This window comes from Branchiostoma floridae, unplaced genomic scaffold (genome assembly GCF_000003815.2).
Source record: "Branchiostoma floridae strain S238N-H82 unplaced genomic scaffold, Bfl_VNyyK Sc7u5tJ_1421, whole genome shotgun sequence".
NCBI classification, from domain to species: Eukaryota; Metazoa; Chordata; class Leptocardii; order Amphioxiformes; family Branchiostomatidae; genus Branchiostoma; species Branchiostoma floridae.
This window is the reverse complement of record NW_023365714.1, coordinates 557,984-572,828: the sequence shown is the minus strand read 5'-3', so window position 1 is coordinate 572,828 and position 14,845 is coordinate 557,984. Positions and strand designations below refer to the sequence as shown.

Here is a 14,845-nt window from a genome sequence, read left to right as displayed (position 1 = left end):
ACTTATTCTTCAACAACATCCTGTTAACAGAAGAGAATACAACAAATACAGTAACCAGTAGGCTTTCTCACCTTCTTTACTTTTTCCTTGACTTTCTCCGCGTACTTGATGCGGTGCTTCAGTGTTTCTCTGCCGTCTGAATCTTCACAGCGGTCCAGCGCCGCTCGGTACAGGCCAGCTGCTTTGGTGAATGCTGCCTCGTCCCTGCCAACCCTTCCCTTCTTCAGGTACAGGTCTCCGAGGCTTTTCAAAGACTCTGTTTTCAGACGATTGTCTCTATCTACGATCGCCTCTACGAAGGCATTTGTATAACCTTCAATTAAAGGTATCACGTCGGATCCTTTCATCTTGGCCTTTTCTTCTACTTCTTGAAGTGTCTCAGTCACTGATAAGGTGACATTAGCTGATTTCACGGGCCCCGATTTCGTACGGTTTTGATTACGTGTCAGCTTCGTACATTTCTCCGCATATCTGATACGATGCTGTAGAACTTGCCTCTCCTCCTTACTTCTGAGGTACCGTAAGACTTCCTTATACAGCGCACAGGCCTTGTGGAAATCATCAACCTTTTGATCCTTTTTCTTTGCTTTTTGCAGGTACAGATCTCCCAGGCTTTTTAACGCCTCACACTTCCGGACCTTATTCTCCGTACTGATGGCGTGGATCAGCTTCCGTGCGTATCCCTTCTGTACAACATGCAGATCAGAACCGCGGGCGAAGAGCAGGTCCAGTTCCTGAAACTCCTCCGCCACTGCTGACAGTCTGGCGTTTGTCTTCTCCATGATTATTTGTTTTAAAGACGCGCCCTTGGCTTCCATCTGCGAAGTATGTTTCCTCGTCCTCTACTTACTCAGTAGTGGTAGTAGTAGTTGTAGTAGTAGCTTACTCAGTGTCTCTTGCTCATTAGTACCTCCTTGTAAGGTGTTTTCCACGCTCTTAACTCTAAAACACATGTCTGTTGGTCTTGACAGGTTTGAAGCCACAGACCTAAAGAACAAATACGATCACCATCAGACAGACAGAAAAGAATTCAGTTTGGAAGCCAAGCAGGTTAACCTCCTTACTGAAGCTAAGAAGCAACTTTACGAGCTCATGACACCAATGGCACTGAAATATAACATATAATATAAGTTCTTTAATACACTCACGTCAACATGGACGTTAGTATAAAATACACTCCCTTCTGATGTGTTTGAATAGCGAACCTCAGAGTCATACTCATTGTTAAATCCTGTCCCCAAAATAAAGTTAATATCCGTGCGTGACGTTAAAATGAACAGGATATGCAGTTGGAACTCTGGCAGCACGGCTCGGGAAAAAACGTTTTTTGAGAAGTTGGCAAACATGCTAATAACTTGCAAGTGCCAATATTCACGATGATTATGCACTGTTGACTTCTCAAAGGAACGTTTTTCACCAGCCATGTTTATGTAACCAAAATGATTATGCACTGTTTGCCTCTAAAGAAATAATATTTTTACCACAGGTAGTGCCATATACGGCACCGTTACCTGGACTCGTAACTGGGGTGGATGATGCAATATAGCTGGTGGTGATGTAACCACTACACATAGGTTAAACATTAACCACTTTGATACCTGCAACTGGGTGACGATGTAACCTCGTGATCACCATACACCTGCTAAACATTAACCACCTTCATACCTACAACCTGTGTGTGTGTGTGTGGGGGGGGGGGGGGTTGTAAGCGCGTGATCACCATACAGCGGTTAAACATTACCTGTCTGCAGCGGATTATTGATTGTCTAACAGGGGTCACTCAACGATTAACACACGTTTCCTGGTGGCCTTCATTCCAGTGATTCTTGGTATTGCTTTTGGGCAGACATGGACAATGTTGCTCTCAAGTAGATAAAGTATTTTAATATTTACATCCTTTTCCTTAAACTGCCTTTATCTTCCTAACTGACGTCATACATGTACCCATTTTCGCACCTAGGTGGAGTGAGGAAAGTCGTGTCAACTGGTCTTTCACAAGGGTATAAAATCGGTAGCATGACAGGATTCTAACCCGGGACCTCTGGGCCAAACACCCTGCAGATACGCCACACGATTCCACACTAAGTTTTTTCTCCAGTGCTTTAATTCTGTCTACGTCAGAGCGTAAACAAGAAATGCACATGACCATTGTAAACTAACCTCTCTAACCGCACAGCTGTCTAGATCGAACACACCAAAACACACACTGTTTGCTGCACATGTCAACTTTTTGTTGACGCTAAGGAAACGTATTCAGTAATACAGTTAAGTATTCAGGCCGTTCTTCTCTGTATGGCAGACTTTACTAAGGGCGCGGTCACATACGTGGTGCGATTTGATCCCTCGTACGATTTGTTACACGTGAGTACACAGCCATGCACGTGTCGGCCTGCCGAAAGTTCGTCTGTCTTGCTACACATAAAGCTGCGTCTTAGATCCTTGTCGGTGGTTGGTTCTGTCACAGCCAGCATCAAAATCGTGCTTTGAGACATGGCGTTCTTGTTGCACACGACATTTTACAAAGAAATCTTTACGTACGTACGTACACACTCGTTCAGCATACCTGTTCAGTACACCTGCTCAGCACACCTGTCCAGTTCACACATTCAGTACTCACCTGTGCAGTCTTGTCAGGTCTGTGTTGTCGGCGGTAACGGAAGAGATTGTAACACAAGTTGTTCAGGTCGAACTTATGTTCTACTTCTCAACTGGGGTAAACCTAAACATCGGAGATCCCAACTCGCGACTGGCTCCGTGAAACAGGAAGTCCACAGGTGTGGCCGCACTTCGCTACTGTGTACCAGCGCCCCCTGGCGTCTTGGCGTAAAAATAGCACAGGACTACAGGTCCAAGAGTAAAACTGGTGGCATGGATGGTTTTCTATCCGGGACTGCACTGAGCACAAGCAGGCTAATTTTCATTACAAATCTCAGTGTGTGTGTGTAGATAACCAGCATAGCTTTCGAAGGTCTGGATTGTATTGATATGTAGTATGTTTATGAAAGTACAGTTATACGCAGCCATTTATTTCGGCAGGACTCATTGGCACTGTGTGATGCCAAGAGACAAGCGGTGCAGCATGTGCTGTTGGTAGACTACAGGGAAAACTCTTAACACATCAGTCCACATAAAACTCATAAGAGTTTATTTATTTGAAAGTCGAAAGCAACAACACACAGGTATGTGGGAATATTTGAAAGTCACAAGCAACAATATACAGGTATGTGGGAATATTTCAAAGCCACAAGCAACAATATACAGGTATGTGGGAGGGCAACAAAGGTGCTGAAATACATCTTAAGGTCTCCCTTTCATCTTGGAGTCAATTCTAATAAACATAGATATAAAACACACAACAGCCCAGGAAGATACCAACAGCATTTGCAAGTTAAAACATTATTTACCACACAATTCCAATGTTGTATTTCTGCAGTACAGGAAGCAATACAAACTCACCATTACTCACAGTCACAGAACAAATCATACGGAAAACATTCAGAAATCAAATAACAAAGCAACAATTCCATTTTTCTCTCTTGTAACCAGCTGTCGTTATAGCCATAGACTCCATCGTTTTTCTGTGCTGCATCTGAAACTAGCGCAGCTTCAAGATATCGTGTGGATCTACAGCATAAACAAGTTGAACTTCCAGGTCATTAAACTGGACGTGAGATGAAACACCACTAACCGCCGGTTACACCACAGCTGTGGCGTGTGTGTCGGCATCTACAACAGTGAGGTCTAGTTCAGGGCTAGGGGCTGTTCTCGGACTTGCATAACGATATCTCGGGTATTTGACGGGGTTTGGGGTTGTTTTCCGCCTCCTGATTTTACACCATGCCGCAGAGTAAACGGCCGAGGTCAGAAAAGCCCCGACTAACACGCCCCCTAGCGAACTGAGGAACAATGGCAGCGAGAACGAACTGGGTGAGGTACCATCAGTAGAAGCACCGGGTGAGGTAGCTGTCTCTTGACAGATCGGGCCTAGGATCAGGTCCAAGATCAGGTCTACGTGATCTACAGAATACAAGCTTTCCCCCTCAAATTTACTGGGTCCTGCACATGTCATCTGTTTTTCAAATTCCCGACCACCTGTCATCTTTCGCTTAAAGCCAAGCATCCTACAGTCACACTGCCAGGGGTTGTTGGAGATGTTAACAGTTAGGATGGAAGCCAGTATGTCATACGCCATGGACGGGAGTGTCTCCATCTGGTTGTCGTTGATGCGAAGGCTTGGCCATCCTGAAGTGTTTAGATTTTATGCGGCCTCCATAGGGAAAGTGTTGATGTTATTGTGAGATAAATCCAAGTCCCGGAGCTTTGTCAAATTTGCCAGCGCCCCAGCTTCGATGCTGCTGATGTCATTCTCGTGCAGATAAAGGTCCTCCAGGTTATCAAGTCCCTTAAACATGTCAGCTGTGAGGCTGGTTAACTGGTTATTGTGCAGCTGCAGAGTTCGCAGTCGGGACAGGTTTACAAATGTTCCTGCCTCGATACTGTGGATGTTGTTGTCATACAGGTAAAGGTACCCCAGGTTATCAAGTCCCACAAACATGTCCGCTCGAATGTCAGTTAACTGGTTATTGTAAAGGTACAGGTAACTTAAGCTGGCCAAGTTGTAGAACGCTCCGCTGTTAATTACAGAGATCTGGTTTAAAGTAAGACTTATTGTTGTCAGGCTGCTGTACCTGAAGAAATCGGACTGGCTTAAGGTTGTGATGCTGTTGTTATACAGGTACAGATGAGTGATGGTTGTAGGCAGGTAATGAGGAACACTGCTGAGGCCTCTGTTGTCGCACCAACAGCGTGATGAACAGCTGCTGCTGCAGGCTGCGGTCGGTCCAACTTCCTTCAGCACGATCAGCAGAAGAACCAGCAAACTCTTCATATTTGTGAACATTTTGCCTGTACGACAAATATTAGACAGGACATAATACATCTACGTCGCTATGGGTAGTTTCGTTATTATGTGACGTACACAAATCAGGTACCGGCCATTATATCATAAGGATATCATTCTATTAAGAACCTTTTTTTAGACACTGTATTTTACAGCCTGATTTCATGATGTGGATTTTATTAGCTGTCAGAAGTACAGGAAAGATATTATGCAAATGACCGTTGTTCATGTGTATAACATAGCCTGGGTAGTAAATACTGAAGTAATCGTTTCGCTTGCTAACAACGGATTAACAAATGAAAATATTGAGACAGTAATGCGAATGATGGTAACCTGGCTAGGTGTGACGCACTTCCTTGTTTTCAAAAAGATAATCTCGGCTCTAATTTACTTGCGTTTCTTCTACTTGCGCAGCTACAGATTTCTTTTCACCTGCTCAAAAGAACGTGATACGTTGTACATGTCACTCACTGTCATGACATGTGCTCGATAGGCAAATTTAACTAAATTCTATAGGAGATAACCCTTACAGTGTACGCATTGAATATATCAAAGAATGTTGAGACCTTAGAACCAATTATGTAAGTGATACTCATGATGTTGATATATTGACACTTATTCATAGAGATTCATGTAGGCAGTTCATACAGCTGCTTGTTCGGGTATATAAAATTTAGTTGTAGTAGGCCTTACGAAAGTCGCTGTACTTTTGTTGTTTCAATGATAAAGATCTGTGTTTTCTGTAATCATGATCAGTTGCTAGAAATACCTGCAACCTGCAAACGTCACGGTCTAAAAGTCTCAAACAGCACCAACAAAATAAAACTTCTTACCTTGTACATGTGTCATGATACTGACCCCTCGTTTAGCGGCGATTGTGTGCGTTGTACCTCGACCGACTTCCGTAAACGGTAACATTCTGTACCTTAGCCAATCATACCGGGGGACGGTAGTCCTGAACTAGTCCCCACGGCCAACATGAACGAAACACTATAACTGCGCAGCAAGAAATTCCGTCGTTTATCAAACCTTTCTGTACCTTAGCGAGACATCTCTGGTAAAGGTGGTTCTGAGATAGTCGCCACGCTTTGATTGTACCCGCTCCAAGTCCAACTGGTCTGGCGTGAGCTTTTTCCGCCGTCTTGAACCAGACCTGTAACTGCGCAGTAGTTTTTATGATCCACCTCCTCAATTCCACAACACAAACACAGACTATTCAGGCAGAGTCAATTCAGCAGATTGTCTTTGATGAAGTAACAATGGCGTACCTGGATCCATGACCAAGTCTTTGTGCTCCCAGTAAACGATCGGGCCGTACCAATTGTCTATGAACAGAAGCATTTTGCTGGCCTTGAATGCAGCTGTGAAAGTTATACCTGTCCCGACGTGCCTTTACATGAGGCAGGCGGGGAGGTAAGGTTAGATCGGATTGAGTCTAATTTTTACTGCTCGCATTTTACCACGGGAAATCTAAAATAAAATATTTCTCATATTATATGCAGTACGTCTGTACAGAAATGATAAACACGCTTCGAAGTAGCCTGTTCAAAAGTATGCAAATAATGTGCTGATTCTAGACACTGACTGTGAATCAACGATGGACCTGAGCATGTAATGTCCACTTTTCTGCAGTATTATTGTTGGTCGCTAGATAGCGCTTTAAGTTTGCTCTTGTTCCAATGTTTATCTAACAAGAGGACCTAGGTAAGATAGGAAAGTTTTCAGAAACCTCCATTCAATACAATAAGAAAAGAAATAAAGCGATGACTGATGTGCCCAATGGCAGTTACAATATATTTGCAACAGATCATCTATTTACAGTTTTATCTACAATCGGGATGCGCACTAGTAGTGTTCTCACCACAGACTCTCTGCATCATCTGACGGGACTGTTTTTGCACCAGCTGACGGCCATTAAGGTCATCAAAGCTATACCGAGGAATGTTGTCTATGTCAAGTTTAGCTGCTGTAATGACTTATAGACACGAAACCGCACCCGTCATGCATCTGACCTCCAAGTCACATTTCCTTGTAGATGACGTATGTCGTATCGTGGCTGTCCAACGCGACATTGCACCAGCGCCTCCTGGTGCCTTGTGTTATACGTAGTGTATACGTAAAGATGGCAAAACTAAAACTGGTGGTATGTGTGGTGCTCACTACCCATGCGTGTCCCAGGGAAGAAAGCTAGTGGTGCACACAACAGACTGCTTGGTATGAAAATACAGTTGTATGCAGTTATAGTTAGAAGTAGTTTTCTGCAGGACGTATATACATTGTGTTTATGTTTTATCATCTTTAGTCGCGCAAAAAAAAACGATATAGGAAACATGCAGCACAGCATTGGCGCATGGAGCAGAGGCTTTGCAGTGTAGTCTGAGAATAGTACACTTATATAATATACAAGGTGGTTAATTTGAAACCATTCATGATGTCAGACATGAAAACAATCTATTACCTTCTGCTTCTATAGCTGCAGTTTTTGGCTTGAAATGATCATCTGAAATTCAATTCTGATACAGAATGACAATGTAGTATTCTCTGGTTCACATCACATCATTCTGTATCAGAATTGAATTTCAGATGATCATTACAAGCCAAAAACTTAACAGGACACTTAAAACACATCATTCCACACGATGACACAAGTTGATATTCCTGAAAGTCTCAAGCAAACATCACTACAGCAGAGAGTACTTTTTTCTCTCTCGAAAGATGCTAGTACCAAAGGCCAAAACCGAACGGCTAAGAAGGTCGTTCGTGCACGCAGCAGTAAGACTATAATGACACATTGTAGGTTAGGCTTGCTGGCCCTCCTGCTGTTTTCCTGTTAATTGTTGAACGTCTGTATAATTGAATGAATGAATGAATGACCTTTATTGTACATTTGTGCTCAAACAAGCTAAGTACAGGTCGTAGCGCTAGTGATAAGGTACAATTTTGACAAAAAAGGTATCTTATCATCTCTACATATGCTAATACATTCAAGTATGTACAAGTTCAACTTCTTCTCGCTTCTTAAAACAGTTATAAACATAAGGACAAATGGAATCAATAATATATGGCTTATCTAATTGCATGAGAAATATAAATTTTTCCGTGGTATTCAAGTATCGGAAATTTGGGAACATAAGTTGTATATTTTCAAAAAGGACGTTTCTTTCGTTGTTGTATAAAGTACATTCAACAATAAAGTGGCACTCATCCTCTATCTTATTCAAGTTACAGTATTGGCAGATTCTTTCTTCCAGAAGAATGTGGTTATGTCGGCCTTTTTCAATGTGGAGTCTATGTGAACTAATGCGGAGCTTTGTGATGGCTGTTCTGTGCCGAATGTTTGCAATCTTTAAGTATTTATAATGATTTGTATTGTATGTTTGTTTGTAATTTGCCGTCTGTAACAAATTTACCCAATTCAGGAAGTCTGGAAGGCACTTCCTGCACATGTAATTTTGCTTTGGTGAAATAAATAAATCTATTGCCAGTTGTATGACAAATCATTTTTAGTTTTACGTACATTGAAATCATGCATGAAGTCTTTTGAAAGTTCACAGCTATTTCGACACAGAACACGACTTATAAGTATAAGTGAATGATAGTTAAGATAATGTCTATTTTAATGTGTACTTTGTACATGTGTTGCTACTTTGAAGAATGTAGCAATCCAGAGTATTTGTTTTTACCATAACCTCCGTGTAGCTTAATATGTATTCCTGCAAATCATACTAGGAACTGTAATTAGTACCCAGATACTTACTGATAGAACATGGAGTGATTTCAGGATGCACTAGAAATGGTGATTTTTGTAGTGATTATCGCGACAACTAGATCTGTTATGTTTTTATATCTAACCATTTCCCCCAGGAAAAGATACTCTAAACTAAACGGAAATAGAATAATTACCCGACCATCGCTGTGTACTGTGATAAGGATAAAACACATGAACAGAGTCACTTCCTTGGGTATTTGGGTCCTTTTTTTATTTTTATTGCAACATATATTTACAAGACATGGTGACGGCACACTCAAGTCGTGACTTATATTCATGCCGCCACCGCAAAAGAATACAAATACATGGATAGATAAATACAAGATTACAAAACAAGATCACAAAATAACAAGTAGGCAAAGCACTGAAGCAAAAACAACAAATGAAGATTCAAAGATATAAACTGAGAATATGGTGATTAACTAAGTCCCTTAAGACTGGTAGGATGACGTTTGGGTCCTTGCCATGTGAAATCACATAATGTGACTGATGTTTACTATTGATTACATAATAACTAATGATCAGAAAATATACAGAGCGGTATTTGTCATTGTATGAAAGCCACTGTGCAGATAAGCTTACTGTTAATATAATGAACCATGTTTACTTTTGTAACAATTAATTGGCGCGGAACTGGCCATACTAGAATGCATATTGTCACCCATCACATACAATGAAAGATGCTTAATCCATGTTAATGAAGAAAATCCAAAGCATGTACAGATTCAAACGTGTGAGTCGAATGACTATATTTACTACAATAATGGTCATTCCTGACTACGTCACATGCGTCAAATTAAAGCCCATTACAATCCATGGACTGACATGTACAGAATTGGTCTTACTAATATGTACAAATTACATGGACTATTAGGTGTTACATATTATATTACAACACACACAGTACAGAAACACACACACACTCACACACACATACACATACACACACACACACATACATACATACACACACACACACACACACACACACACACATATACCTAAAGCGAAAACTATTGTGTATAAGTACTAGTATGACTTCCTTAAAGACCATGCAGGTGTGCCCTGGGAAAAGCACTAAGGAAATACTCCCTACTGTGACCATCCCAGCAGCTAGAGGGGTGAATTGACCCCTATAAATACATAAACTAATAAACATCCCAGACTGTCTACACGCTGGAAACAAAGGCAGGGACAGATTAGCATAAAATACTGGTCAAAAATTCAAATATTTTTCTCTACTGGTTTTCAAGGAAACACTATCAAACCCTGCAGAATGATCCAGATATTTGTAACAAAGTTACATAATCGAGGTCCTAATAACAGTGACTTTCAAATATTGGGAAACCAACCTTGTGTTCAAATTGAAACTTTCAACTCTGCTTTGCCAACTTTGTATCAAAATGTCTTTTTGTATCTACAACACATAATTGCAACTTGAAAATCTTCCTTATAACTGAATTAGCTCTGATATTTATGTGTCTAATATGGCTAATTATGTGGTGTCTATTTGCAAGTGTACCAACAGGGGCTATGTAGACTGTACAATTGTAACTGTCAGTTATATCTCAGAGTACCAGAGTAAGACAAGCCAGCATTTTCATTGCTTTATTTTCTGGGTTAGGTAAAGCTTTATGTATAATCATACGTCAATACCTTATGTAGTATGCTAATATCAAAATTGAATGGAAAATAAACTTGTGTTGGTCAGCAGTCTCAGCCAGCCTTCCCCGATGTGAACTCCACCACAGTCAACAGAAGACTGAGAGCTCTAGTAGAGTTTACGTTAGCCGAATTTATTGGGTGGTTTTATAGTACGGGGTTGGTCTTTAATTACAAAGTAAAGCAACGGCGGCTGGCGTCTGCTGGAAAGCAGCGATGCCGATAACGATGAACCATATAATATCCATTTTATAATAACCAATAACATGTTCTGACCAATCTTCCAAACGAAGCACAATACAGTCCATAGGACGTGAGCTAAGGTGTCTCATACCCTCTTACTCAGGAATTAAAATTTCCTTCATACCTTTTTCATTGATGCCTACGCAGTTGCTTACTGTTTCACTAGGTGCGCTAGGCAGTATTAAACCAAGGCAGTGTAGCAAGCCTAACCTCTGCTTGGAGAGTAGATAATTGGTCCCAGCTTAAGGCCCCTTCACACGAGAGCAAGAATGAGCCGGAATGCCGTCAGAATGAAAATTCTTTTCTATTCCTGGGAATTCATAGCGAATTCGTAGCGTACTCTCACTGCATTCTAGATATTTGTACCCGTTCTTTTGGCTGGCCCGAAACTTTTTGATATGCTAAAATCTTTCGAGGTGCATTTGAAGTGGAGAAATATCGAACGGCAAACCAAAAGTAAATTTTATCTATTCTAACTGCAGTATGACCGCATTCTACGGCATCCCAACATTATTCGAAACATTCTTATCTCATTCGATGGAAAACCGAAACGGCAAGCCACTTCGAATCCTGCCAGAATGTGGCCAAAAGAATATCTGGAATGCAGTGAGAATTTCTAGAATGCACTACGAATTCCCAGGAATAGAAAAGAATTTTCATTCCGACTCTGATATTTTGGCTCATTCCTTCTCGTGTGAAGGAGATATAAGGTCCATTTGGAATTCCCACCCGAATGTGGCATGAATTTTGCAAATACTTCATTCCGGCTGGTTCTGATTGATTCGAGCTAATTCGGTTTCAGTGTGAAGGCCCTATTACTGGCGCCAGTTGTGGACATGTTGAACCTCTCCCACAATGGTAATAAAGCTTCAAACAGAATGTTGCACGACGTCTTTAGTCAAGCTAGCATTCATTGCTGTTTGACGTCGACTGCTGGGTAACGTACGATTGGTGATCATCTAATATTTCTATAGAGTAGGCAGAAGTCGCGACATTTTCTGGGTGCGTTCCTTGAATCAGCTGATTCATCTGTGTGGCCTGATCAAAATAACTCTCAGCCTTTTCGTCATCTCCAAGGTTACTCCAGGCGTCTCCCAAGTTACAAAGTAACTTAGCAATAACAGGATGAGCGGTGCCCTCGCCATAAAGAACCCGCATCATCTGCAGTGACTGTTCGTAGTAGCTAGTAGCTTTCCTGTGATCACCGATGGCACTCCAAGCGTTGCCTAACGGGACAAGCGAAGCTGCCATGTCCAAATGTGAGTTGCCTTCACCACAGATACTTTGTTTCATCTGCAGTGCCTGTTCGTGATAGCGGATGGCCTTTCTGCAATCACCAAGCTCCTTCCAGGTGAGACCTAGATTGTCAAGTGAGCCGGCGATGAGGCGGTGTGCAGTGTTCTCACCATAGATACTCCGCCTCATCTGTAGAGACTGCTCGTGATAGCTAAGCGCCTTTTTGTGGTCGCCAAGGTCACTCCAGACGCAACCCAAATTGTTTAGCGACTTGGCAATGTCGGGATGTTCAGCACCCTCGCCATAGAAACTCTGTCGCATGTGAAGTGTCTGTTCGTGATAGCTGACAGCCTTCTTGTGATCGCCTAGGTTACCCCAGGTGATACCTAGGTTGTTGATTGTCAGGGCGATGTGAGGATGTGCAGTGTTTTCACCATGGATGCTCCGCTTCATCTGTAGTGCCTGTTCATAGTAGTTGATGGCCTTTCTGTGATCACCATCCATGCCCCAGGTGATGCCCAAATCATGTAGTGACTCAGCAATGTTATGATGTGCGGTGTTATTCCCATAGATGCGCTTATCCATTTGGAGGGACTGATCGTAATAACCAATGGATTTTCTGTGATCACCTAGGTTCCTCCATGTGGCACCCAAGCTGTTCAGTGAATCGGCAATATCAGGATGCGCAGTGTCCTTACCATGGATACTCTGCTTCATATCTAGTGACTGTTCAAAGTAGCTGAGGGCTTTTCTGTGATCACCGAGCTCCCTCCAGTAGGCACCAAGTTTGTCCAGTAACTCGACAATGTCAGGATGTGCCGTGTTTTCTCCACAAAGACTACGCATCATCTGTAGCATCTGTTCACAACAGCTGATGGCCTTTCTGTGATCACCAAGATCACTCCAAATGTTACCCAAGGTGTTAAGTGATTTGGCAATGTCAGGGCGTGCAGCGCTCTCACCATAAAGTGTACGATTCATCTTTAATGACTGTTCAAGATAGCTGGCGGCCTTTCTGCGCTCACCAAGCTTCCTCCATGTGACACCAAGTGTGTGAAGTAGACTGGCGATGTCAGGATGTGCCGTGTTTTCTCCATGAAGACTACGCATTATCTGTAGCCTCTGTTCATAACAGCTGATGGCTTTATTGTCATCACCAAGGTGACTCCAGGAGTTACCCATGTTGCCAAGTGCTAGGGCAATGTCAAAATGGCTACTCCGCTTCATCTGTAGAATTTGTTCATAAAAGCTGATGGCCTTTCTGTGGTTATCAAGAAAACTCCAGGAGGCACCCAAGTTGAGAAGTGACATCGAAATATGAGGATGTGCAGTGCCATCACCATAGATAGTTTGCCACATCTGAAGTGCCTGCTGATGGTAGTCCACGGCCTTTCTGTAAACTTTAAGGGCCAACCAGGCGTTGCCCAAGTTGTTGAGGGACGAGGCATCTCTGGATGTGCAGTTTTCTGACATATATACTTCGATGCATATCTAATGACTGCTCGCAGTAGCTTACGGCCTTTCTGTGTTCACCAAGTGTCAACCAGGAGGTACCCATGTACGAAAGGGACGAAGCAATCTCTCGACTTGTGATGTTCTCACCATAGATATCCCGTTGCATTGATATTGCATCTTCATGGTAACTAATGGCTTTTCTGTAATCACCAAGATACAAACAGGCGGTACCCAACATGTGAAGTAATTTAGCAATATCGGGGTGTGCAATGGTTTTACCGAGGATACAGCGTTGTATTTTCAGTGACTGTTCACAATAGCTGATGACCTTTCTGTGATCACCAAGGTCACTCTGGATAGCACCCAAGTTGAGAAGTAGCCGGGCAATGTCAGGGTGTGAAGTGTTCTCTCCATGGATACAACGTCTCATCTGCAGCGACTGTTCATAATAGCTTACGGCCTTTCTGTAGTCATCAAGGTTCCACCAGGTGACGCCCAAGTATTCAAGTGACTTGGCGATATCAGGATGTGCGGTCTTGTCACCATGGATACTTCGCCTTATCAGGAGCAACTCCTCAAAATATCTTATAGCCATTTTGAATTCGCCAAGACTTGTCCAAGCCGCACCTAACAACAAGAGTGTCAAGGCGATGTCAGGATGTGCCGTGTCCTCGGCATGAATACTCCTTTGCATTTGAAGTGACTTATCATAATATCTGACTGCCTTTCTGTGGTCACCAAGGCTACTCCAGGTGTTTCCCAAACCCATAAGTGACTTGACAATGTCAGGATGTTGAGTGTCCTCACCATGGATGCTCCGGTACATCTGTAGTGACTGTTCATGATAACTGACTGCCTTTCTGTGATCACCAAGGTTACTCCAGGTGTTACCCAAGTTGGTTAGTGATGCAGCTATATAAGAATGCGGTGTGTTATGTTTATAGATGGTCCGCCACATCTGCAGTGACTGTTCATAATAGCTGATGGCCTTTCTAATATCACCAAGGTTCACCCAGGCTGAACCCAAGTTGTTGAGGGACCTGGCAATGGCTGGGTGTGAACTGCCCTCTCCATAGACACTCCGTACCATCTGTAGTGCCTGTTCATGATAGCTGATAGCCTTTTTGTGATCACCGAGGTCACCACAGACACCCCCCAAGGCTTCGAGCGACGAGACAATATCTGGATGCACAGTGTTTACGCCATATATACTTTGTTTCATCTTTAAAGACTCTTCGGTGAACTTGAAGGCCTCTCTGTACTTCTTTAGATCTCTTAGGGCGGCACCTAAGTTGTTAAGTGAGTAGCTTGTAGAAAGGTTTGCAGTGTTCTCACCATACATAGTGCGTCTCATCTGCAGTGCATGTTCATGATAGCTGACGGCCTTGCTATAATCTCCGATGTCCCTATAGACCTTACCCAAGTTGTCAAGTGACGCAGCAATGTCCGAAAGTGGTCCTGTACTCCACACTATTTGTAGTGCCTCTTCATAACACATTGCCCGCTTTTTGTACTGTATAAGTCCCAGCCAAGCGTTACCCAAACCATTGAGTGATTTAGAAATGTTATGATGTGCAGCA

The 14,845-nt window shown here is 42.6% G+C and overlaps 1 protein-coding gene across 1 annotated transcript; it reads right to left on the bottom strand.

The window, feature by feature from the left end:
- Window positions 1-3,039: 3,039 nt before the first annotated feature.
- On the bottom strand, window positions 3,040-4,888 carry LOC118407551 (SLIT and NTRK-like protein 2). The gene is made up of 3 exons (XM_035808028.1): window positions 4,354-4,888; window positions 3,937-4,242; window positions 3,040-3,095 (listed from the first exon to the last, which is right to left on the bottom strand). Exons 1-3 carry the CDS (start codon window positions 4,886-4,888, stop codon window positions 3,040-3,042), a joined length of 897 nt encoding a protein of 298 aa, XP_035663921.1.
- Between the last annotated feature and the right edge of the window lie 9,957 nt (window positions 4,889-14,845).

Coding starts and splice junctions, on each gene's coding strand:
- LOC118407551 (XM_035808028.1), bottom strand. CDS start 4,888: ATGAAGAGTTTGCTGGTTCTTCTGCTGATCGTGCTGAAGGAAGTTGGA. Junction 4,243..4,353: donor GCACGAGAATGACATCAGCA/GCATCGAAGCTG, acceptor TAAACACTTCAG/GATGGCCAAGCCTTCGCATC. Junction 3,096..3,936: donor ACCCGGTGCTTCTACTGATG/GTACCTCACCCA, acceptor TTTTCCCTGTAG/TCTACCAACAGCACATGCTG.